General features: G+C 38.6%; 3 protein-coding genes across 4 annotated transcripts; 1 reads left to right on the top strand and 2 right to left on the bottom strand.

Annotated features, from left to right (window-relative positions):
- The first annotated feature begins 1,543 nt into the window (after positions 1 to 1,543).
- On the top strand, positions 1,544 to 8,606 carry lias (lipoic acid synthetase). Its single transcript, XM_029436705.1, is given in 12 exon segments — positions 1,544 to 1,697; positions 1,972 to 2,147; positions 2,547 to 2,640; positions 3,050 to 3,130; positions 3,451 to 3,607; positions 4,873 to 4,930; positions 5,026 to 5,154; positions 5,980 to 6,035; positions 6,038 to 6,124; positions 6,203 to 6,273; positions 6,391 to 6,502; positions 7,670 to 8,606. Coding segments are annotated over 12 exon segments (1,167 nt in total). The 5' UTR covers positions 1,544 to 1,613; the 3' UTR covers positions 7,732 to 8,606.
- A 321-nt stretch (positions 8,607 to 8,927) lies between these two features.
- Positions 8,928 to 14,983, bottom strand: ugdh (UDP-glucose 6-dehydrogenase). Of its 2 annotated transcripts, none has more exons than XM_029436691.1 (12): positions 14,733 to 14,983; positions 13,433 to 13,594; positions 12,880 to 12,981; positions 12,578 to 12,778; positions 12,298 to 12,495; positions 11,579 to 11,726; positions 11,368 to 11,462; positions 10,970 to 11,100; positions 10,570 to 10,709; positions 9,800 to 9,891; positions 9,591 to 9,701; positions 8,928 to 9,475 (listed from the first exon to the last, which is right to left on the bottom strand). In XM_029436691.1, exons 2-12 carry the CDS (start codon positions 13,592 to 13,594, stop codon positions 9,368 to 9,370), a joined length of 1,488 nt encoding a protein of 495 aa, XP_029292551.1. In that variant the 5' UTR covers positions 14,733 to 14,983; the 3' UTR covers positions 8,928 to 9,367. The 2 variants fall into 2 exon arrangements, with proteins under 2 accessions (XP_029292551.1, XP_029292558.1); XM_029436698.1 differs by lacking the exon at positions 14,733 to 14,983 and adding an exon at positions 14,527 to 14,544.
- A 5,461-nt stretch (positions 14,984 to 20,444) lies between these two features.
- Positions 20,445 to 25,790, bottom strand: map9 (microtubule-associated protein 9). The gene is made up of 13 exons (XM_029434823.1): positions 25,427 to 25,790; positions 25,039 to 25,123; positions 24,021 to 24,542; positions 23,767 to 23,933; positions 23,161 to 23,263; positions 22,996 to 23,063; positions 22,822 to 22,883; positions 22,575 to 22,728; positions 22,381 to 22,467; positions 22,110 to 22,271; positions 21,869 to 22,014; positions 21,052 to 21,187; positions 20,445 to 20,914 (listed from the first exon to the last, which is right to left on the bottom strand). Exons 1-13 carry the CDS (start codon positions 25,496 to 25,498, stop codon positions 20,795 to 20,797), a joined length of 1,884 nt encoding a protein of 627 aa, XP_029290683.1. The 5' UTR covers positions 25,499 to 25,790; the 3' UTR covers positions 20,445 to 20,794.
- Between the last annotated feature and the right edge of the window lie 279 nt (positions 25,791 to 26,069).

Here is a 26,069-nt window from a genome sequence, read left to right as displayed (position 1 = left end):
TAATGTTTGGTTTCACATCAAAATGTGGTCACTGTTAAATTCAGTATGAGCAACTCAGCACAGCCAAACTGCGTTAGCTCAACTAGCATTAGTGCTAATGCTAACGGAAAGCAACTACGACACCGGTGTCACCCATGTGTATCACTTAACGGGAACAATTCTACAACATACTACTGGGTGTGATTAACAGCTGAAAACACAAGAATAATGCATTTTCTAAACAATGTTGTTATAAGCAGTGCTGCCCTGAGCACGGACATAGCAGCTACAACGCCAGGCCTCAGACATAAAGCGTTATCTATGGAAAACAACCAACGTATTCCTTAACAAACCTAAAGTAAAGGCAAAATACAACTTATGTAGTATAACATAATACTGTCCGCATCTAGTAGTTAAAAATCAAGTCAAAAACATGTTTAATTGACACAGATGGAGTTAGATGAAAGCCAGGGAATAATTTTCAGCTATCCTCACCTCGCCGGTAGCAAAGGAAAGGAGGAAGGAAGGACGTCACGACGCAATTGTAGAGCACGTACGCGCCGTCATCAGGCATCACAAGACGATCGAGGAACGTCATGATTGTTTTCCGTAGTCGGTTATAATTACAGAAATGTAGCAATTAGCAAAAGGAAGTAACTGTAAAATTGGGAACACGTACCAACCAGCATACAGAAGGTTTTTTATGTTTAGATGTTAGCAAAAGAAAAAGCGCCCGTGTCAGTAATAATAGAGCCTACTTGGGCATATGTTTGAATATATAATTTATTCTAACCCCTTGCTTTGCTTCATATTTTTTATTATATTTATTTGAATGGCGAAACTTTCTTTACTTGTATATATATATATATATATATATATATATATATATATATATATATATATATATATATATATATATATATATATATATATCTTTTATGTTATTTCAATCCTATTTATTTAGCTATTTTTCTATCTTCAACAATAACTAGTGTGTTTTTCCTATAGGCCTAAGTCATTTCCCACTATGGATACATTGAAAACATCCAGGAGGTTTGATTCTGGACATAAATCCATAATAAGTTCAAGCATTGAGTTTGTCACTGAACAATTTGAATTATAAATAAATAATAATAATAATAAATGTGTTATAAATAAAACTGCTTTAAAAAACAACAACAAAATAATTTTACAAAATGAGTCCAATCACATCGAAATTAAATGCAATATTACAACTGATACACACCATTGAAAAAAAGAAACGTGTTAGACTATTAATATCTGATTTCACTTGTTTTTCATTGGCAACGACTCATATGCCAGTCGTCATATTATTTTATCTTTTCTTTTTATTGTTGTCTAATTTTATCTTATTTTGTCTGTAACTTTGTATGTTGCCATGTTCAACCTTGAGGGCTTACATTGATAAATACAGGTTGTATAACATAATTACAATTTCGGATACTTAACAAATAACTATTTTAGCGTATTTGTGTAAATAATCATGAACGCCCCAAGTCAAAACAGGAGGGTTGTCTGTCTTCCCATTCTGCGTAAATACCTTTAACGCAGCACCAGACCAAAGCAGCACGTCGAGGTTTGTTGCCAATGACAGTCGCCTGCTAGCTAAAGTCATGGCGCTACTCAAACAAAGTTGTTGTGTAGCTGGCCGTTACTCGACAAATCATTTATGGCTGAGTCCCAGATGCATCCCACATGTGAGTATTTCCACAGTTTGAATATTTTCCAACGAACAAACACTGTCCGTATGTTGGGTAATCTATTAACGGCTAATACCGCCGTCCTGCTGGCCACGGGCCTTGGAGTAACGTTAAGTATGTTTTGTAACTCAGCTGTAATGACAGTAAGAAGGCTGTTTATAAAACTCTCCAAATAAGAGGTATGGTACACAGACTCGTAAACATCATAACGGTGTGTGATTGTACGTAGAGACTGAGTGACTTGAACTAACCCTCAGTCCTTCCTCTGCAGGTTTACACCAGCAGTATGACTACTGTGGCGAAATCCTCCACCGACCCGGTCGACAAAAAGAAAGAGCTTCTGGGTGACGACGGGCCTGATCTCCAAGACTTCATTTCAGGGGATTTATCGGAGAAAAGCAAGTGGGAAGAGTACAGAGGCAACCTGAAGAGAGGGAAGGGAGAGAGGTGAGACGGGAGAGATATTGCAGCTGTGGTAAACAGGAGTGAGAAAGTGGGAATTTTAAGTTTTGCCCTGTGAATGTAGAGTGTAATCACAAGGGTTCAAAGAGCAGATCAGACCGACTTTCATTTACCAGACTGTGCTGAGATGAGTCAACATGAGGTCGTAGTGTCTTTGCTGTCAAACATTGAAGGGACATTTGTTAGTAGTGTCATGCTACCCAGGTAGATCCTCCTACATCTGGTCTGACACTTGCTGTGTAAAATTGTACTTCTACTTATTAGAATCAAAGTCTTGTGACTCATGCAGTGATAGCAAATTGTATCCACATCGTCCAAACCAACATGGAGACAAGACCATTCTTGCACATTTAGTGAATGGCTCTGCTGATGTTTCTGTGACAGGCTGCGGCTTCCTCCATGGCTGAAGACGGAGATCCCCATTGGAAAAAACTTCAACAAGCTGAAGAACACACTGAGAGACCTCAACCTGCACACAGTAAGTTGACAAGTGACAAGTTAAAAGAAAAGATCTGCATAAGTCAGTGGAGAAACTTAATGAATACTGACGCTTCAAACTGGGGAGGGGGCATTTGCATGCCATGTTTGAGTCCACCTGTCCCCTTTCATAGAAGGATCACGACAAATAAATGCAATGTTAAAAATAATTTCATCAATTATATCTTTCAAATACATGGACTCAAGTGATATAGAGAGTTTTACCTTGGTAACAATACTTGCCTTTCAGATGAAGATAACAATTTGGATATTTTTTGTAACAAATGTATTAAATTGCAAACTTGAATTGCTTGTATATGAGGATCTATCTATATTTAACACTGGATACATGTCCGACAACAACCCTGTGTCAGTTTTATTGCATTTTAAGACTGTGTGTTTTTTCACAGGTGTGTGAGGAGGCCAGGTGTCCTAACATTGGAGAATGCTGGGGAGGAGGAGAGTACGCCACAGCCACAGCCACCATCATGGTAAGTCTCCTGGCACACCGTGACTCTGTGGTGCAACTGAATTCTATTGACCGTCATCTCTGTGCATCTAGTACGTGTGTGTCATGCTGATATTCTCCAAAAAGAGTAGAAATCAATAATATGAAGTGCTTCTAGTTTCACATAATCTTATACATAGATCCAATAAAATGAAATAAAATCCATGCATTTAATAAAACTACACTTGTTGCTTGTGTAACAGATTACAAGGGAACTCCTCATGACACATATCTGTGGGGATGATTTGTCCCAGTCAAACAACATGCAAATAACTAAGGTTGTATCACTCTCTTTGTGTGTAGCTGATGGGGGACACGTGTACCCGTGGGTGCAGGTTCTGCTCCATAAAGACGGCCCGTCGGCCTCCACCTCTGGACCCAGACGAGCCCTACAATACAGCCAAGGCCATCGCTGCCTGGGGGCTAGACTATGTGGTTCTCACCTCGGTCGACAGAGATGGTAATGTCTTCCTAACTAAATGCATCTACCCAATTCTTCCCAGGTCTGTCTGAACATCATTGCTAACAATAACACCTCATTTTTACAAGGAAACTGATTTTAAAGTATTATGTATTCTGGATTTTACTTGGCAAAGTAATCCAGAATAACTCCGTAAACCTGAAGTTTGGAACTGATTCATTTAAAGCAGGGGTCACTAACTGGCGGTCCGAGTCCGGACCCAGACGCCGACCTATCCGGACCCAGACCTATAATCAATAAATTATTAAGGGATTTTCAATTTTTACGGGCGCTTCTATTTTAACCGGCGCAGCTTTTCTCGTATTTACGGCACTGGTTTTTCAAAAGATATTTATTTATTTTCTAAATTGTATTTTTAAATGCAGCCTGAGAATAACATTATACATATCTACAGTTGTGTGTGTGTGTGTGTGTGTGTGTGTGTGTGTGTGTGTGTGTGTGTGTGTGTGTGTGTGTGTGTGTGTATAGTTCAATGTTAAGTGACAATACATATTGTCTAAATGTTTTTAAATTGTACTTTCTTTATTAGATTTGACAGTCAGCTGTTGATGACGTGCAGAAGTTGATACAGCTACTAGGCTTCTTCAATATATCTCACACTAATTCATAACGCACGTGAGACATTATGATGCTCCGGACCTTTGCTCACGGAAATCTTCTCTAACTGGACCTCTTAGAAATGTAGTTGAATACCCCTGATCTAGAGGCTTGTGGCATGAGCTGTAATCATTACTTTCGATTGCACTCATTCATGTCAGGGTGTGGTGATGGCCTAGTGGTCTGGCTTCCAAATACAACACCAGATGGTTGTGAGTTCAATACCAGGGCTTCCAGCATTGTGCCCCTGAGCAAGGCACTTAACCCTGAGTTGCTCCAGGGGGACTGTAGATAGTTCACTGTAAGTCGCTCTGGATAAGAACGTCTGCTGTATGACCTGTAAAGTCAACAACACGTCACACACAGTGAGGAACAGAGCACATAAACTTCAGTGTAGATCTAAATTAAACGTGTTGTCTGTTCCAACATACCATGCTTTGCCAGTTAATCAGGTGACTTATGAATCAGCAAAAATACAAAGCAACATACAAAAAATATTTTTTTACAGATTTGATTTTTTCAGATTAGATTTAAAAAAGGTTAACAAATATAGGTGTCCATAAATTTAAGAAAGCCAGCAAACCTTTCAATAGTATTAACAGTTTTTGCCCGTTAAGCCACATTTGTTTTCTTTTATTTCCCCCCAGATATTGCTGATGGAGGGGCAGAGCACTTTGCTAAGACCGTCTTCAACCTGAAGGAAAGGTATAATCTCTCCACCCTTTTGGATTCATCAGGTGTTTGTATCTTAATATTTGTGCAAAATTAATAAATTAGCACTTTTGTCATCCTCATCTTAGGGACTCTCACATACTGGTTGAATGTCTGACGCCTGATTTTCGCGGTGACCTGGCAGCAGTAGAGAAGATCGCCCTGTCAGGGTTAGATGTGTATGCCCACAATGTGGAGACAGTGCGAGAGCTGCAAAGGTACTGAGGAAAAACAGGGTTTTTGAAAAATGAGGAAATTATGTTTACACTGATATGCATGACACTAAAATGTGGTCACACACATCTTTCTGGACTATTAACTCTGTATATGCATTATTCTTTTATTTATATAAATATAATATAATAATATATAATATATATATATATATATATATATATATATATATATATATATATATATATATATATATATAATATATATAATAATATATATATATAATAATATATATATATATTATATTATATATATATATATGTATATATATATATATATATATTATATATATATCATATATATATGTATATATATGTGTATATATATGTATATATGTATATATATATAATATATATATAATATATATATATATATATGTATATTTATGTATGTATATTTATGTATGTATATGTATGTATGTATGTATATATATATATATATATATATATATATTATATTTTTTTATATATATATATATTTTTTTATATATATGTGTATATATATTTTTATATATATGTATAAAAATATTTTTTGTAGTTTTACTGTACTCTTATACAAGTGACATGTTGCCTCAAGAGGGAAGTCTGTAACAGGCAGGACAGTAATACACACACTGACCAGCAGGGGGCGCATCAGAGCCATATCTGTCAGTTTAAATACTAGATGAACTGCAGATGTGTCAACATAGGAAAGACACAATATATTAATTGTTTATGGTAATCTGGGTGTATATTTTAAATATAGGGTTATATATTTAACTATGATTCTATTTTTCAATAACGATGTCCATCTGTCCCATCTGTTTGCAGGTTTGTGCGTGACCCAAGAGCGAACATTGACCAGTCGCTGAGTGTCCTGAAGCATGCTAAAAGGTCAAACCCACTGTGCTCACCAAGACTTCAATCATGTTGGGACTGGGCGAGACTGACCAACAGATACTCAACACTTTGACTGGTGTGTACACATAGACATACTTACAAACATGTGATGCAAAGTGCAACAATGTCCTGACCACACTGTGTGATTATGCAGAGTTACGAGAGGCAGAAGTTGACTGTCTAACACTCGGCCAGTACATGCAACCCACTAAACGCCACCTAAAGGTAAACGCATTCAACTTTTTATGGAGTATTTCCCCTTTTACTAAGGCAACAGTAATGCAAGAAAAATACACATTTGGTAAATGAATGCACATTGTGACAATGTGTGTTTGGGTTTAGGTGGAGGAATATGTCACCCCAGAGAGGTTTGCCCACTGGGAGAAAGTTGGGAATGAGATGGGCTTCGCTTACACAGCTAGTGGGCCACTGGTTCGATCCTCCTACAAAGCAGGTGAGAACCACACTCCACCCTGCACAGTAGAATTATTCCAGCGACACAGGACGACTTTATTATTATTATCTACAACTACAGAATATTTCAGGTTGTGAGCTGAAACGAATCCATTAATCGATTGACAATTTTTTTTTTTTTTTATTGCAAACTATTTAAGTTCTTTTTCATGCAAGAAATTTAGGAAATGCTGTTTCCAGATCTCCAAATATAAAAATGTCCTGCTTTTCTCTGTTTTTCTATCCTATTAAACTGATTATCTTTGTTTTTTGGACTGACAAGACATTTAAAGACATATACCTGGACTTTGAGAAACTGGGATGGACATTTTTCACTATTTTCTGACATTTCATAGGTCAATTGATTTAATTAATTAAAAAAATGATCTGCAGATTAATCGATAATGATAATCATTATTTGCAGCTCTCACTGCAACAGCAGTTTAAAGTGTCAATTCACCAAAATTGGAAAAAAGACTAATTTAGCCCTCTTGTGGTATCTAGACATGCAGATGGTTTTGGGTTAAGATATCTGTCTGTGAGACACAATACAATGTAAGTGAATGCAATTTTGTTTATGCTGAACATGCATTTCAAATTAAATTGCATTTAATAATTTAGCTGCAGTAAGGTCTTTTAATAATAATAATAATGATAACACACTATTTACATAGGGACTGTTTCTTCAAGTAGTTCCAATGAAAACTGTTCAGTGAATATTTTAATGCCATATTCACTACTCTTAGATCTCAACACATCAGCAAATAAAACATTTTGATAAATACAATTATTTGTGTTGCTATGAAGTTAAGTGTGAGAATATGCTTTTTTATCATTTGGGTGAATTGGATCAAAGCTTTGATTTTCTCACATACTCTTTCAAGCGTTGTTAAACTAAAACAGGGAATCTAGCCACTGCTGTATTGCAACAGCTACATTAATATACATCGTCGTAGAAGACGTAATATACAGCCAGGTAAATGTCGTGGGTCAGACAGAAGAAATGTATATTAGGAAGTTTTTCCTTGTGCGATGCGAGGGTCTAAGGACAGAGGGTGTCGTATCCTGTACAGTCTGTAAAGCACACTGAGGCACATGTATAATTTGTGATATTGGGCTATATAAATACATTTGATTTATTTTCTAATCCGTCGTCGTCTCTTTACAGGCGAGTTCTTTCTGAAGATTCTACTGAAGAAGAGGAAAGCAGAAGTCACTATATCAGAATGAAATGCACCAAATCAGCAGTTTCTAGAGGCTTGATCCCCTTTAGTCTTTCCCCTACCTAATAACTATACATATTTACAACGACAAAATCAGCTTTACTCCTGCCGTATCATAATGCATCACAAGCTGTAGCACAGGAAACACTTTAAACATACGAGTACTAACAGCAAGTCAAGAACTAATACAGGTGGCATTACCGAGACCTCAAGTTAAGTATAGGGACTATTCTCTTCCTTTTCAATGCATTTGTCCTCCTCTGTTCACCTGTGACAACCCAGAGGTCTGGTTTTAGGGAGAGATCAATGAGAAAAAACAGCAGTTATTTGCTTGCGGACTTGTAGATAACCCGGGTGAGGCTTGTCAGTGTACCCCTGACAACTAAAAAATGCAACTTAGTGATAGCAGGAGCTGTAATTTGCAATCTTTGTATCTCAAGGGCCCCTAAATCACATCCACCGTGAACTCCCTCCCCTCAGGGGCTCTGGACTTCAGGTAGAGAGCTACTGATCTTTAACCGCAAGCTTTGTGTATGAGCTCTTTGATGTTTGCTGCTTCAGGACAGATTTAATGAAGAGTTTAAAAGTTTTTTTTGTCTGAGGATTCTTGCAGAGACTCCATGATGCAAAAATAAATCACTGGTTGCTGCAGACTTGTAACACTGTTGAACGCTATGTTTTAAATTATTATTACGTTAGAAAAACGTACAAATTCAGCCCAAATTGCCCTTTTTTTCCAGGTATGGAAGTATAGAAAGAGGTACTTTTGATATCTGTATTTGATAAAGAGCCAATTTAGGCCCAGACTGCTTGTCTAACGTGAACATTTTAAACGTTACACAGCGATTGTTTAGACATGAAATAAAAAAAGTATTTAAAGTATTACATTTTTTTGCTTTGCGCATTCACATTCCCTCCTCCGCTGTACTTCGCGAAGGGCGGCGACACACACCTACAGTCAGAGACAGAGTGGAGGGGTGAACTAAAAGAAAGTTCCGCCACGCACGGACCTCTTCTATACAGTAGAGGGTCCCTGCACCAGTTACACCTTGACCTGAAAAACGTTGAAGACCCCTGGTTTAGACAAAATACATCTTTAAAATGTACATTTAAAGAACTAAAACTAATCCAGCCACGTGTTTGTTTTCATTTTTGTATCACTTTTCTTCTTTCCATCGATTCGGAATCACCAAGAGGCACAAATTAAGGACACACTTCACATTTTATTGGAGTAAAAAGTCACTGATGCAGGAGGACAAATACTGATTAACATACAGATAAAATATAATATTTTTATAAAATAGTATAAAATGATTAGCAATTTAGCAACAATACTTGATTATCTAGTAAATACTGTAAGAAAGATGGTGCATGTGTGAAAGGTTTGGTTGGTAAATGCTATTTCACAAACTTATTGAAAAAAGTGTTTAGTGATGCTTTATCACTAAACTTCTTCCAAAGATTCAAACACATTCATGGATCACATTCAAACTATTTTGGACTGAAAGCTCAACTTCTTCCTCTCGGAGGGGGGCAGGCTGCAGGGGGGCGGACCTGAATAACATGTTTCACCAGCAATTAAAAAGGTTTACAGAGGAATGTGTTGCATGTCGAGGGGAGGGGGGGTGGAGGTGAAGCGAGTTTTAGACTTTGGCTTTCTTGGTGGGAGGTTCAGTGGCAGTGATGCGACAAACAGCTGCTGGCGTGTAGGGGATCCGTGTTACGGTCACTTTCTTACCGATGGTCTCGATCTGCAGGAAGAGAAAGGCAATCGTTACCCGTGGTAGTCCGTTCAACAACTTTCATTTTGGTTTTGTAGATTTTGTTGCGATGTGCAACAGTATGGTGTGTTTTCCGTCTGCTCACCTGGAAGCCGATGTTCTGGAGGTGAGGGTGGAGGTGGTCCAGCACTCTGCGACCATCGAATATGAAGGCCGGCTTCAGCATCTTCTTGTATATCTTCTCATAGTCCAGCTCCTATGGTGGAATTCGAGAGGTATGATGATTTGAAAGCTTTCTATTCCCGAGATGAAGCAATTAATAAGATGGTAGGAAAACAAAAGTGTGATAGTGACCTTAAACATGTCCCACTCAGTGCAGATGACCAATGCGTGTGCACTCTGGCAGGCCTCATAAGGGTCGGAGGTCACAGTCACCAGCTCCGACACTAAGAAAAAAAACCGGGTCTGTCAGCTCGTGATCACTACAGCGTAGCATCAGAAATAAATGACTGAATGTTTTTTCAAAAGATTCCTAACAAACCATTCAGCAAAGTGTCTAAGTGATTAAGATTTATCAGGAATAGTGATTAATCTGACCGTTATTTGCAGATCGGTTGGTCTGTAAAATTATAGTAAATTTAAGATTCAGATTTTTGCTGTTTTACTATTTTCTATCTGAAGGTGAAAAAAACCAGATTTGATATTGTATAACTATATGCAGCAACACCACCAAGAATTATCCTCCCCATTAAGCTGTTATATTTTTGGCATTGTGTACATTTTGGATTTGCACCTTTTTTGATCTTTTATATTTGCATTAATTTTCCTATTTTGTACTGCAACTGCTGCACAACAATTTAATTAAACCAGCAGCTATTCACCATTTTCAGGGGCTAGAACCACAGATTTATTGGCATTTTTCTTAAAATATTAATTCTTAGTTAGTTAGTTCTTTGTGGTTCTTTTGCCAGGTGATACTGGCCTAGGGGTTTAAAACACCAATTATGTAGTCCCAACTTTCAGGCTTCCCCCTTCTCTCTCTCTCATATTTCCTGTACACTCCCTTCCATTTGATGTAATAAAAGGCAAATAAGCTGCATTTGAACTTTGGTGAACACACACACCTCTTTGTGGGTTGTCCTCTGAGATGTGGGGCTGGGAGAGGTCGTTAATGATTTGCTCCTTTAGAACTTTGGGGTCGTAGATGAAGAGCTTGGCTCCCTCATCCATCAGATACTTAGAGATGTAGATGCTGGACGACTCCCTGTACGAGACACACACACACACACACACACACACACACACACACACACACACACACACACACACACACACACACACACACACACACACACACAATGTTGGAAGTTCATGTGGAGTTCAAGTGTGATCAAACAAGCAATCCCAGGTTAATGATTAACATAAAGCTGTTTGGAAGAAATATAAAATAACTGGAAGTTGACAAATGTCTACAAGGGTGTGAGAAGGTAATGAAAAGAAATCAAACTACATGAAATGACTAACCTTGTGTCACCTGTGTCTTTTTTGAAGGAGAAGCCCAGCAGAGCAATCTTTTTACCAGTAACAGTGTTGAAGAGGCAGTCAATAATCCTGCAGGCAAACCTCCGCCTTTGGTACTCATTCATGTCGATCACCTGAAACATAACAAATTAGGCAATAAACCACTAGAGGAATCTCAACTAGGGACTATAAGCAAGAGGCTTAATATAACTATGTAACTGAATATACCTGGCAAGGTTAAATTAAATAATTTGTTGATGACACACACACACACACACACACACACACACACACACACACACACACACACACACACACACACACACACACACACACACACACACACACACACACACACACACACACACACACACACACAAAATAGGTGCTATAGTTCTCACCTGCTGCCAGTAGGAGGCTACCTCAGGCAGGTTGAGGGCCTCGCACAGGTACACCAAATTCAGCACGTCCTTCTGGAAACAGCTTCCACCAAAACCTGACCAGGGTGTTCAAGAAGCAAAAGATATAGAAGGCAACACTTAATCCGAGTTTAAATTAATGAAACTTTACATAGAAGCTCACTTTAAACATCTTTTGGAATGCGTTTCTTACCTATGCTGGCTTTGAGAAACTTGCTGCCTATTCTCTGGTCCATACCAATGGCCTTGGCCACCTCCTCCACATCGGCCCCGGTGGACTCGCACAGAGCGCTGATACTGTTGATGCTGCTGATCCGCTGGGCCAGGAAGGCATTGGCTGCCTACACAAACACCAAGTTTGTTTTTTCAGATTGTACAGTTAAAAAAAAAAAAAATAGAGGCCACTCAAAAGGAGTAAAGAAATTAAACAATTAGTAATCAATTAGTCAAGAGAAAATTTATTGGCAACTATTTTGATAACAGCTTTGTTTCAGTCAAAAATGCCAAACGTTTTCTGTTTGATACTTTGTCATAAGATAGAAAACTGAATATGGCAATTTTATTTATATCGCACATTTCTACATTTTTAGCACACAACAAGTATAAAAATATAGGCCATAAACCTAATAACATTGGTAGCATAAATAACAAATACACAAATACAGTAGCACACACAATCATAAACCCAACCGCACAGCAATAAAAAGTGTGTTATCACTATAGCTCTGTTATGGATGGTTGGTCGCTTAAAACAAGCAATTTAAATATGTAATATTTGGGTCAGAGATAACAAAAGGCCCTTTTCACTATTTTCTGATTTGATTGAAAACATTTTTTTATTAATTTAATAAAATAATAAAAATGAAACAATATAAAAAAAAAATAACTCGGCATTTGCCTCCCTACACTCACAAGTTTGGACAGCTCGGACGACCATGTGTTGGTGGTGATGATGCGTGCTTTGGGGACCCAGTTTTCATAGACGGCACACAGCGCTCTGATTGCCCTTTGACCTTCGGCTGTTTCGTCTCCACCAATCAGGACGCGGTCTGGCTCCTTCAGATCCCGCACAGCTGTTCCTTCTGCAAGGAACTCTGGGTTGGACAGCACCTAAAAGTAGCCGCACAACAACTTTAGAAACGTGCAGAACAAAATATATTTTAGAGTTTAATTCTCAAACAATATTACACACTTGTAGGTTGAGGCTGGGCTTGGTGTTGGCATCAAATATCCGTCGAATGCTCTCAGCAGCTCGAACCGGGACTGTGCTCTTTTCTGTGACAATCTTGTAGCCATTAGACACCTCCACAATCCGCCTAGCACACGCCTCGATATACTTGAGGTCAGCCGCACGACCCTTCCCCATCCCGTAGGTTTTTGTTGGGGTGTTCACCTGTGTGGCGGGGGGTGGGGTTACATTTCAGATTTATTTCTGTAGCTGGTCAAACTGTGTGTCAGCATGTGTGTCAGCATGTGTGTGCGGGGGTAACTCACGGAGATAAAGACGAGGTCTGCATCCCTGATGGCTGAGTCTATGTCTGTGGAAAAAAATAAATTTGTCCCTCTGCATGATTCAACCACCTCTTTCAGACCCGGCTGAAATGAGAGGAAGTGTGAAAACAAGACAGGGTGTGTCAGTGAATGTGTCGGGAAAAACACGTCACAAACCAATGTAATACGAGTTCCCAATGAACGGTCATGACTGCCCTTTGCTCTAGTCATGATGATGTAATACCTTGTGGTTGTGGTTGCCGGAGAGAAGTTGCGACAGAGCAATCTGGAACTAATTTACGTTTCATTTATCCCACGATGGAGCAATAATGTACAAAAACATTGGCTGGAACAGTTGCCTAGCTACTTTTTCAACATTGTTAATAAGGTTAACTAATAAAACCAGTAACTCATTTGAGATTATGGCTCTCAAAAGTGAGATAAGAATGTAGGGGATAAAGCACAAATAAAATATGACACCCCTCGTTAAAGTTTCATCAAACCTATTATAATAACGTCAGCTCACTTTCTTTAAATAATTACATTAATACAATACCTCGTATATGGGCAGAGTGTCCGAGTTCCAGGCTTTGATGCGGGACTCATTGATATCCACGACGGTCACCGTGATATCTGGACACATCTGGGCGATCACACTACATGTTGGGCCTCCTACATACCCAGCACCAATGCAACAGATCCTCTTTATCTGAAACATCTGCAAAAGGATATACAGAAACACATGAAGCATGAAAGAGTAGATAGTTGTTCTACTACAGAGTTTTTATAACTTGCTGAAGTAAAGCCTGAAGGATAAATATTTGACAATACATTTTCTCATAATTTATTTTACTTAAGTGCAAAATGAACATAAGAGTTTCAAGTGAAATTATGTAGAAACAATAAGTCAATATTTATAGCTATACTATGTTTACATGCATGCAATCAATACAGAGTATTAAGACAATAGTTTGATTTAACTACAATGGGATATTCTCATAAGCAACATTATTGGGTGTAGGTACGAAGGAGTTGAACAAAAAAAGCTGAAAGAATGATTGAAGAAAATATTGCAAACTGCTGATGGAAAACAATGCACACAATTTATTTTAACCAACATTTGGCTCCACCATTATCCTTTCCTGATCATTTAATTGATAAAGAAAGTAATCATGAGTTGCAGCTCTATTATGTACTTAACAGTGCATTCCCATTCATCTGTTAATAAATAACTGTGCTAGTCTTTTACTTCACTAACTCCAGTCATCATAACCAGTTACCAGATCTTCAGCATTATTCTCATCTCCACAACCCATGGGGGACATATGATATCATCAATCGCCAAAGACTATTCTTATTTCTCATCATCTTGTGCAACCTTTTCGTTCACTCTGAAATAAGTCTCTCCTGAGAAGATGTAACCTCGACAGGCTGATTTACTAAAAACGGGGAAAGCTCCATCAGAAAAGTTATGCTTGGTTTCTTTAAAACACTTTGATCTTCGTTATTAAAACCACCCTGTTCAAGACTTCACATATACTGCTTCACCGACTCATCAGTGCTACACTACCAGTCGCACCGACACAGCCTGGTAGAAAATAAAGAGCCTTTCATTGCAGCTCAGCCACGTCAACACAGATGAAGACTGACCTTTAATTTCAGACACCTTTCAGCTAGTTCACGTTAGCTGCGCTGCAGAGCAAGTGACAGTGCCTGTAGGGTAACACTACACTTTAACAAGACCATAATTACACGAGTTACTTCTTCCGACTGAGCGAAATAAACACAAGAAACAAATTAATGGACGTCTATGTTGAATGAACCAGCTAGCTAGCCGTAAACCGGCGTTATATTACCTCTGCCAACTCGACACAGTCAACTTCAGGAATGCGCAGATTATGTTAGCTCCTCTCTGAAGTGTGTCGAAATAGCCGTTGGTTCTTCAGCCGGTGATCGGTTACAAACGATTGATGTAAATTTAAATCAGTGCTCGACGAACAAACTCAAACCATCAGGGTTTCTCTCACAACTTTTCCTGCACTACCTTTACCTAAACTGAGGGACTTCTGGCAGTAACGTTACCACCTCAAACAGCAGGACGCCAAGCAGCCCAGACACACTTCCGGTATGGTATTTTCAGCGTAAAAGCACCATGGTTCTGCCCTTATTAATACAAAATAATATAAACACTTCTCAGTATCTTCTCAAATGTTCTTTAAATAGAAGGATATAAGGAAAAGGAAAAGTACTCGATGCAGAAAAATTGAAGTAAAAAGATCATTATTAATATGTTATTAAAAAATAAAAGAATTCCAATGATTAAAGGGAAAAGCAGCAAATCCTCACATTTGTGAAGCTGCAATGTTTGCATGAAAAATGACTTAAATGATCATCAAAATAGTGCCCAAAGCCCATATTATTAACATCTGAATACTTTTGGCCATGTAGTAAAAATTATATATATTTGTAAAGATACTAGAAAGTAGGTATATGTAGCTTTATAAGTACCAATCAAACTTGAGTGATCCCTGTAGCACTATTACATATTATTTTATATACATGTCTTACATTTCAACATGCACTGTCTTCATTAGAGTCAAAGGGTATTGGCATAGACAGTAAGATCTGAACAAGTATTGTATTAGATAATAAAGAAGGAGCAGACAGCAGGCCATAAATAAATGTCTTAGAGAGCCGACGAAATTATATTTTGTCGGTGTTATTGGGCTTGGTATATGATAGAGGTTGCATTTCTATTGTGAAATGTGCCATATATATATTTTTATTATTGATGTATTCTTAATAAATTCCGATTCATAACAGCATAAAAATGACTTCCGCTAACAACAATCAGTCGCTGCGCCGAGAACATCCACTTCAGCAATGTTCGGGCGATGACGTCACAAGTAGAACACAGCCGCCAGTGTTTGTCTGCGTTGAAGCGTCCAGCAAAGACTGATGTCAATTATTATGATGAAGAATAGACAACAATCGATCGCCAAGGATAATTGTGAAGCGATGTGTTGTATGGGGATGTGGGGCCGTCTCCAAATCTAGCTTTCTGTGACCAAAAGATGATAAAATGTTGCGTTTATGGACAAGACAAGTGCGTCGATGAAACCGATGATTTGTTGGCAGCACTTTGAGAGATCGTGTTTCGAACAAACTATGCTCGCTAAGGAAATGAGATTCAAAAAGAATTTAAAACTGAACGCAGATGCTGTGCCTACAATACTGCCGAGACCCCAGCCAGCACAAGCCAGCACGCCGACTCAAACATGTCCGCCGGTGCAGAGTCCTCCACCAAAGAGACGACTGACAGAACTGTGTGATCAGCGACCATCTATTGGACATCCACACTGGGGAGGAAGCTGTGTGTACAGCAGTAAGTATACAGACTGTACGTCATCTGTACATTACAGTTGTAGTACCAGTAGACCTGCACATGACGTGTTAAACATACAATCACCACATGCATGTACATAATTCATATATGTGTTTAATTTGATATCATTGCTCTCTCAATCAATTCAACCACATCTTTCATTATGAATGTTATTAGATATTTTCTTTACGCAGACATGTATAAACATGCAATACAATTTCAAGCTGGTTTGAAAGATTTATTAGTAAAGTTGTGTTTTGTACATTTCAGACATGTCAGAAAGAAATTCCTGTGCAGACGGATCCCCCTCCACGGACACACCACAAGTCCATGCAGGCGCGACCACGTGTCAGGTCAGCTGGACTGCAAGTTCCAATCCAGGTTGGTTGTTCCAAAGGTCAGCATCATAATATTTCAATATTGATGTAAGATACAAATACAGATACACACATACATACATACACACACATATTATATATATATATATATATATATATATATATATATAATTCTTGATTATAAAACATATTTTTTGCAGAGTATGTTACTGAACTCTTGATCAAGACTACGCTTTGTGCCAAGACAATGTTGATGAGGAACCTTTCGAAGTCCCAGCTCCACTCAGCAGTCGGTGGAAGAACCAAACAAGAGGGATGCTGTTGTGCTGTATAGAAGCAGATTCAATCACTGAACTGACATTGTGTTTTGTTATTGACTCTAATAAAGTGCTGATACTTGAACGACGTGTAGTTGTCAGATGGAAACGTAGCACAGATCTTTTGAATGGCACATGATGGCAGTCTGTGGTTCTTACCAAGTATTCCCCAACAAAATCTCACCAGCTGGCGGTATGCCACATAGTGATACATTCTGTAAACTACAAGACAATACACTTCAACCTTATTTATCTATTTATTCTGTGACTGTGCCAGAGTGACCATTCGACTTCCCATAAATACATCAAAGTTTCTGAGCTCTACACATTTGTGCACACAAGTAACTTCCTCATTACGTGGCTGATCACCTGCTTGTTGTCTGTCCCTCTTCGAATACCTTTGGTAGGCTGTCTGCAACACCCAAACTGCCAGACACTTTGATTTGAATCCTGGGTGATCTGTTATGCAGGTTATGTTTGCACCATGTCCCTCATATTCATTGAGTTCCTCCATGACATCCTTTTCTTGGCAGCAGCTCTTCAATTGCTTCCATAATTGTACAGTTTTCACATGTACACCTAAATGTACAAAGGAAGAAGTGGTAAGGACATGTACACAATATGCAACATCCAGAAAAAAGGCCAATATTAACGTCGTCTTAATTTCATACTATTTATATGCCTGTGTTTGACGACAGGCTCGTAAGCAGCTCAAAAGCCTGTTATGGTCGTACGGAGGTCGGATCTATCTAGTAGCAACTCTTTACCCGTTTCACGTAATTCCTGTAAAGTTACGACATCGTAACTTCCATGAACATCTGGTAAGTGTTCCGGCTACTATAGGCAGCCGTGAGACGGTCAGTATACAGACTATACTTTATAAAACAGCGCTGTTCTCCGGTCTGTTTGTTAGCTAATAGCTAATGCTTTATATACAGCCTCGTAATAAATGACGTTTGACATCAGACACAACGATAGAACCTCAACCGCAGACACTTCGAGAAAGAATCAAGTTATCAAGCCAAGAAACCAAGCTACCTATGAAATGATAAACATGAAATTCTACTGATGATAGTAAATGCTAGTTGTGGTGTAAAATGATGTGTTATTTATGACAGTATGCCCGCAGTATTTAATAAATCACGATTTAGTATGTCGACCACCGATGTTGACATCGCCACTACTGGAAACAGCCGACACCGTGTTCTGACGTCACAAGTAGAACACAGTCCACCAGTTGAATACACAGACAGCACGGCAGACGTGGCAATGTCGGACTCTGGCTCGGATATTTCCACAGAATCGAGTAACAGTGAGTCGTCAATAGACTCGTTGCACTTGAAGAAGAGGAGTTTATTGAAGAGGATGCCGGTGTCGTGGATTTAGATCATGCAGGCAAGTTTAACGTGGTGGAAACAGAGCAGCTCGAGACACAGTGTTCAAGATGGAGACACAGACGGGAGCGAACATGCGGATGATGGTGACGGTGATCCTGGATTATTATGGAATTATGGAAGCAATTGAAGAGCTGCTGCCAAGAAAAGGATGTCATGGAGGAACTCAATGAATATGAGGGACATGGTGCAAGCATAACCTGCATAACAGATCACCCAGGATTCAAATCAAAGTGTCTGGCAGTTTGGGTGTTGCAGACAGCCTACCAAAGGTATTCAAAGAGGGACAGACAACAAGCAGGTGATCAGCCACATAATGAGGAAGATACTTGTGTGCACTAATGTGTAGAGCTCAGAAACTTTGATGTATTTATGGGGAGTCGAATGGTCACTCACCGACTGCTGAGTGGAGCTGGGACTTCAAAAGGTTCCTCATCAACATTGTCTTGGCACAAAGCGAGTCTCGGTCAAGAGTTCAGTAACATACTCTGCAAAAAATATGTTTTATAATCAAGAATTATATATATATATATATATATATATATATATATATATATATATGTGTATGTATGTATGTATATGTGTATCTGTATTTGTATCTTACGTATCAATATTGAAATATTATGATGCTGACCTTTGGAACAACCTAACCTTGGATTGGAACTTGCAGTCCAGCTGACCTGACACGTGGTCGCGCCTGCATGGACTTGTGGTGTGTCCGTGGAGGGGGATCCGTCTGCACAGGAATTTCTTTCTGACATGTCTGAAATGTACAAAACACAACTTTACTAATAAATCTTTCAAACCAGCTTGAAATTGTATTGCATGTTTATACATGTCTGCGTAAAGAAAATATCTAATAACATTCATAATGAAAGATGTGGTTGAATTGATTGAGAGAGCAATGATATCAAATTAAACACATATATGAATTATGTACATGCATGTGGTGATTGTATGTTTAACACGTCATGTGTAGGTCTACTGGTACTACAACTGTAATGTACAGATGACGTACAGTCTGTATACTTACTGCTGTACACACAGCTTCCTCCCCAGTGTGGATGTCCAATAGATGGTCGCTGATCATACAGGTATCCTCAGTTCTGTCAGTGGCTTCATTCACCAATGTTTCAATACCTATGTAATAATAGGGTGATAGTTAGAAGTTAAATAAACTCAAGCTTTTACTCAAACTACAGAATAAAATGGGGAAGCCTGCTATAAACATTGAATCTATACTTAATTAAGCTAATGAAGTGTAATTAGCTCAAGTTATTAATACTACAAACAATAACACACAGATCGGCTAGGGCCTGCTGTAAACTCGTTACATAGAGTAGGCCTAGACCGACTATGGCTTTATGCTTGAAGCAATAAATAAAGTAAACAAGTAGCACGGCTTACCTTCGCTCTCTCCCTTTTGGTGAATGCATTTTGTCGTCTCTTTGGTGGAGGACTCTGCACCGGCGGACGTGTTTGAGTCGGCGTGCTGGCTTGTGCTGGCTGGGGTCTCGGCAGTATTGTAGGCACAGCATCTGCGTTCAGTTTTAAATTCTTTTTGAATCTCATTTCCTTAGGCGAGCATAGTTTGTTCGAAACACGATCTCTCAAAGTGATGCCCACAAATCGTCGGTTTCATCGACGCACTTGTCTTGTCCATAAACGCGACATTTTATCATCTTTTGGCCACAGAAAGCTAGATTTGGAGACGGCCCCACATCCCCATACAACACATCGCCTCACAATTATCCTTGGCGATCGATTGTTGTCCATTCTTTCTCGTAATAATTGACTTCGGTCTTTGCTGGACGCTTCAACGCAGACAAACACTGGCGGCTGTGTTCTACTTGTGACGTCATCGCCCGAACATTGCTGAAGTGGATGCTCTCGGCGCAGCGACTGATTGTTGTTAGCGGAAGTCATTTTTATGCTGTTATGATCATGATTTATTAAGAATAATAATAATTAATAATAAAAAAATATATATGGCACATTTCACAATAGAAATGCAACCTCTATCATATACCAAGCCCAATAACACTGACGAAATATCATTTCGTAGGCTCTTTAACAATAAGGGCGGAGTGTTAAAGAGATCAGCTTATAATCAGCAGACCAATTATTTTAGTCATTTAAGTTAATATCATTTATTATTGCTGCTTTACATTCAGTTGTATAACATGGTAAAAAACAGACCACCACATTTATAAAAAGCTTTTTGTTATTGCAAGTTTCCTTTGATATTGACATGTCACCATGTCACAGAAACATTTTCCCAACTTTCTGAACATACTGCATACATTTCATCAGAAATCATATAAAAATGTAAACTTGCACTACAGCTGCTGGCTAATACAAATCCTACCAAAAATATATCATTTAACAGCTGCCATCAAATATTTTTAAAGCACAATATCCAATAAAAAAAAGTAACATAAAACCCACAGATATTTTGTGAGGGTGGTATGTTACATTCAAATATTATTTTCGAAATGGTATCGTTTTATTTGGAGGGCTCCACGGAGGAGGTGGACTGCCTTCGAGTATCGTCTGTATTCGTCTTTCTTCTCTTTGTCTCTTCTGTTCCAGATCTTTCCGTACCTTTTGGGAGAAAAAGAATATCAATTATCAGAAATATTAACCCTTCCATATAAACACTTAGCAGATCTCAGAAAACTGTCAGCAAATGAGTGAGACCAATGCCATTCATCACCGGTGCCACAAGTAATTCTGCTTACCAGCCAGTTTTCATACATCTCTAAAGCTATTTTATCTCTCTCTTCTTTCATGTAGCGTTCCTCCTCTGCTTTATTTTTGATTTCTTCACGCTCCATCGTGACTTTTTCATAGAGAACATCTTTCTTCTTGTCCCGCCTTAAACATTTTAGAGAAAAAAAGGTAACAACATTTTAGTGATGAAATGTGGCTTAAAATCAAGCTTTGGCTGCCACCTGGTGGTTAATCATTTTCACACAAGATACATTTTGAGCGTGATGGGACAGCACTGAGTTGAACACACTGCTAATCGCCCCATGCAGCTTGCAGTATGCAGTTTGCCACTTTTTTATGTTTGAATACTTGTTTTCAGACCCTAATACAATGTTTTTAATCAAGTATAGTAAATAACATTTTATGAAATAAAAAAAGTATACCATCTTGCCATTCTAGTCACTAAATGGAATGTATTTATAAAGTGCTTTTCCCATCTTTACGATCACTCAAAGCGCTTTACAGCACATGTCATTCACCCATTCACACACATTCATACAGAGTCAGAGGCTACCAGACAAGGTGCACATCAGCTCGTCAGTAGTGATAACCATTCACACACACACTCACACATTGGTCAGGCCATCGGGAGCAATTTGGGGTTCAGTATCTTGCCCAAGGACACTTTGACATGCATGCAGGGGCTGGGGATCGAACAACCGACCTACCGACCTGTGGATGATCACTCACCCAGCCAATGTGTAAAGTTTGGTTGTTTTCTGGCTCTACTGTTTAGACATTACAACCAGTGTTTGCTTCTGAAAAGGTAAAATGATTATCACTCACCAGCCAGAAACGGCAGATTTGCTGTCTCTCTTTCTTTCTTTCTCCTTTTCTTGTTTTCTAAACTGAAGTTTACTTTCAGCTTCTCTTTGTTTTCTGGACTTTTCTTTGAGTAGATGATCATGTTCACATTTCCATTTTTCAAACACCTGTAATTTTTTACAACATTACTGATTAGCATACCTTCCCACATAAATGCGTATTGTAGCTTTCAGAATAACACACAATAAATACATGAATATACCTGTTTAGCAGATTGCATTTTTTCGTCTTTCCCTTCGAGCGCTCTTTGCTCTTTTCTGATCGCATCTTGCTTTTCTTTGGCTTTTGCTTTGAGACTTTCTGCTTTCTTTCCTTTCCAAGCCTCATATGATGCAACAGCATCTTCCTTTTTAGCCTCTTCTTCCTGTTTGTTTATTGAAAGATGCATATATTTTTTAATGACTTTGTATAGTGTTCTATAACAGTGGGATCTGCTGTACTGTGTTACCACATTTTCAAAACAGATTATTCACCCTTTTCTTTTTTTCTTTCAGGATTTCCTCTTTCTTCGTTAGCTGCATGATCTCTCTTGACTTTTCCTTTTTCTTTTGAAGCCATACCTGTTTAGAATACATGTTGGGGGGGGGGTTAGTAGAGAGTCTGTTAGAGAAGAGTATTTTAACTGTAGCCATGTGGACTCTCAACACAGGCTCATTATCACACTGACCTGGTAAATGGCAGCTCTGAGTGAATCTGCTGTTTGTGGCTGAGACTCTTGTAGTGAGACTTTACGATCCAGAAGTTTGAGGGTTCCCAAATACTTTGATTCCACTTTCCTGGAGCACACACTCTGAGATCTCTTAGAATGAGAACTTGATGTCCTGATTGAAATAAAATGACGGTAAGTTAAGTTACTACGCTGTTTTTATCAACAAAGCTATTGAAGTATCTATTGTTGCAGCTTATTTACCAACCTGGTATCAAAAGGTTTTTCATGGACATGAGAGAGTTTATGTGAGTGATCTCCAGAGTCTGCCTGAAAGAAGACAATGAACACATTTACTGAGACTAAGAATAATAAGAAAAAAGATGCAGAGCACATCTAACATGACACTTACAATCACAGTCACACATAATGAAAGACTTACATTAAACTCTTCAAATGATGAGGAGTACTTTCTCTCCTGCTTTTTGCTGTCATCGGATAGAAAGCCATCTAAAACAATAAATTAAATATTAAGAGGATTAATGAGCTGAAAATACTTTTTAAAAAAAGAAGAAAAGATTATGGTGCTGAAGATGTCAGTTATTACCTCTGGATCCAGAATCAACCGTAGACTTCGTAAGTGACTGTTCACTCTTACTGGAAGAGGATTTGCTGAGGCTGAATGAAACTGCATGATCTCCTTCGGTCCACTACGGTGAAACAACATAACAAACAATATTATGACTCCAATGAAAAGCTGCTTCAACTCAAAGGGACACGTCACCCCAATATTACAAAATACATATTTTTCCTTTTACCTGAAGTGCTATTTATCAACCATTTACTACTTTCTATCTACTGAACTACACTCGCCAACCGTATAACTGCGCAGAAGAAAGTGTGCATCTATTCATGGATGAGGGGCTCATGCTCTCTTTGGCGAGTATAGTTCAGTAAAAAAAAAAACAGTTCCTGGATTTCTGGAAAGAGACATTGCTGTTGAGGTTTATTAAATGTCTTTTTTTGTGCTTTGATCCCCACAAGCCAAATGCCTGATTTCTCCAACACTCTGCAACTCACACCAAAACCATCTAGATTGATAAATGGCAGTACCAGGTAAGAGGGAAAATATATTTTTTTGATTGTGGGTTGAACTGTCCCTTAAAAATATTGAAATAACCAAGCAATGAGCATGTGGACTGCAGCTCCTCACAGTGCTGTTGCTGAATGTGTCTGCGGAGAGGGGAATGGATGCAGAGGAAGTCTGAGGCCTGCTGAGATCCTGAGATTCAACATGTTCTGCTACTTTCTCCGCAGCGTGGAGGCTCAATCCAAGAGTCCTTTGCCTTGGTTTAGGCCTGGGTGGCTCCCTCTGGGTATCTGAATAATGACAGTTTGTAAAAATATAAATTCTAAATTCTGCAAAAGTATTAAGGAATGTGCACTTATACATGAAACGATGTTAACCTGCTGAGGACACGTGTTCGAGGTCAGTTGCTGATAACTGCGGAGTCTGGGAGCATTCTTCCAAGTTGCTCCTCTCCCCTGGAACTGGAGTTTCCATCACTATGTTGTCAGGTGGTAAGGGCAATGGCATATCCTGTAGAGTGTCATCGGATGTTTGGTACGACAGAGATTTACTTGAGCTGCCTCTTGTGATTTGAGGAGCCGTAGACTCACCATCACTGCTTTTAAATTGTATGTTGTCTTCACTGACGTTTGTGGAGCGTTGTGGGGAAAATGAGTCATTACAATTATTGTGTCGACCGGTGGAAGAGTCGGGACGCTCGTTTTCTCGTGACTCTGATGCCGTTGTGTCTTCCGAGGGAGAGCAGATTCTTTGGGTTTTCAGAAATGAAACTTTCTTTGTCCTACCGTGTTTGCCTTCATCATCTGAAATCTCAAAGTCGTTGATTTTGGATTTACTTTTTCCAGCCTTAAGCGCACCAGCCCTCTTTTTTCTTGATTTAATGAGTTCATTCAAAAAATCTGTGGAATGAAAAAAAGGACAAGTAAATGATAAAATAGGACCGACCAATAATCTGTTTATATTCAAGTGGACAAAACAAAATCTAAACTCAAGATGCATTTACTAGTTTTTTTTGGAACTTTTTACCTGCATCTTAATTCCTCCCTAAGTGGATGTTTGCTGACCAACTGAGCAAACTTCATCCACTGAGACTTAGACAATGTGGTTAAAAACTAAAGGCAAGGCTAATATTTATTATTAATATATAATAATAATTGTTCAATGCATTTTTGCTGTGAATCACAGTTGCATGCTTAAAAGTTTAAATACAACCTACACAAAGTGGTGTGAAAGGAGGATGCATAGCTCCATAAAAGTTAACTATCATTAGACACAGATAAACGGTGATATAGACCACACTTACAATCTAAACAAAGTCACAAAAGAGACACAAGTTACATCTTGAGGATATCTTGAACAACCCAGTCAAATATTTTTGATGGTCTGCCATCTTACCATCTTCATCTAAGTCATCAGAGTACGAGTATTGATCCGTTTTTGATTTGCTTGCCCTGGCGGAGACAGCAGCCTGAAGTTCATCCTGCATCGACATAATGTCATGATTAGATCAGATTGACTTTATTGTCCACCTCAGTGGATATGTGTCTTTGGTTCCTCCCAAGTACAACAAAGCTACATACAATACACATAACACAACACAACACACCATTGAAAACGTAAACATATACAGTATACAACAGTGCACATCAGCAGGTAGCATCAAATAAATGATATGTACATTAACATGACACTTTCCAACCGTCTTCACAGGCCTGTCGGTTGAACTAATCCACTGGTTTCTCATTTGGTAGGACATACAGACTGCATTTGATAAAGCTTTTACCTGAAATGTTGTCCTCCTTGATGTTTTGGGGCTTTTTGTGTAAGCCAGTGTCCTGAACTGCTGATTTGTCATTCTGAAAACTATAAACAGTTTCCTCTGATCGCGTTCATTGACGTTAGCATGTAAGCTAGTGTTCGCTAAATGTACGGTAACAAGTAACTATGTTAGCTACAAAGCTTCCTATGCTAATGATATATATATAGCTAAATTACCATTATGCTAAGTTTGATTGCCACGAGGCTGTTTTCTAAGTTCAATATCATACAGCTATTCGCAAATGGTAGCTACTATCTAAAAGCACACTGACTTAGCTAACGTTAGCTACAGTGGGCTGACTGACTTGTTGATGGTAACCCTGGGAAACGTGTAGGACCGTTTCACAACTGCGCATGCTCAGAAGATTAATCAAACCCGTTTTCTTTATTCACCCATAAACAAGCAGTTTTTCCCTTATTGACTGAAAAAGATGAAGACAAAAGATGAAAACACAAATATATACAAATATACACACACATGGCAGGATGTAAGCCACATTTGTATGATATATATATATTTTTAATGAGTAAAATGAAGAAATATATAATAATATATAATTTATGTGTCCAGGCTTTTCTGAATAAAACTACACTGGACAAACCTCTTC

This window comes from Cottoperca gobio, chromosome 1, assembly GCF_900634415.1.
Source record: "Cottoperca gobio chromosome 1, fCotGob3.1, whole genome shotgun sequence".
In the NCBI taxonomy this organism is placed as follows: domain Eukaryota; kingdom Metazoa; phylum Chordata; class Actinopteri; order Perciformes; family Bovichtidae; genus Cottoperca; species Cottoperca gobio.
Note: the sequence above shows the minus strand (reverse complement) of the source record. Positions and strands in the feature narration are given on the sequence as shown.

What these genes read in the sequence shown, in the direction of transcription:
- ugdh (XM_029436691.1), bottom strand. Translation starts at nt 13,594, where the DNA reads ATGTTTCAGATAAAGAGGATCTGTTGCATTGGTGCTGGGTATGTAGGA. An exon ending in CAGACCTCGTCTTTATCTCC is followed by an intron (nt 12,779 to 12,879) that starts GTGAGTTACCCC and finishes CCCGCCACACAG; the next exon opens with GTGAACACCCCAACAAAAAC. An exon ending in TAGCCTCCTACTGGCAGCAG is followed by an intron (nt 11,101 to 11,367) that starts GTGAGAACTATA and finishes GTTATGTTTCAG; the next exon opens with GTGATCGACATGAATGAGTA.
- map9 (XM_029434823.1), bottom strand. Translation starts at nt 25,498, where the DNA reads ATGACAAATCAGCAGTTCAGGACACTGGCTTACACAAAAAGCCCCAAA. An exon ending in CGAACACGTGTCCTCAGCAG is followed by an intron (nt 23,934 to 24,020) that starts GTTAACATCGTT and finishes GTCATTATTCAG; the next exon opens with ATACCCAGAGGGAGCCACCC. An exon ending in ACACATTCAGCAACAGCACT is followed by an intron (nt 23,264 to 23,766) that starts GTGAGGAGCTGC and finishes GTTTCACCGTAG; the next exon opens with TGGACCGAAGGAGATCATGC.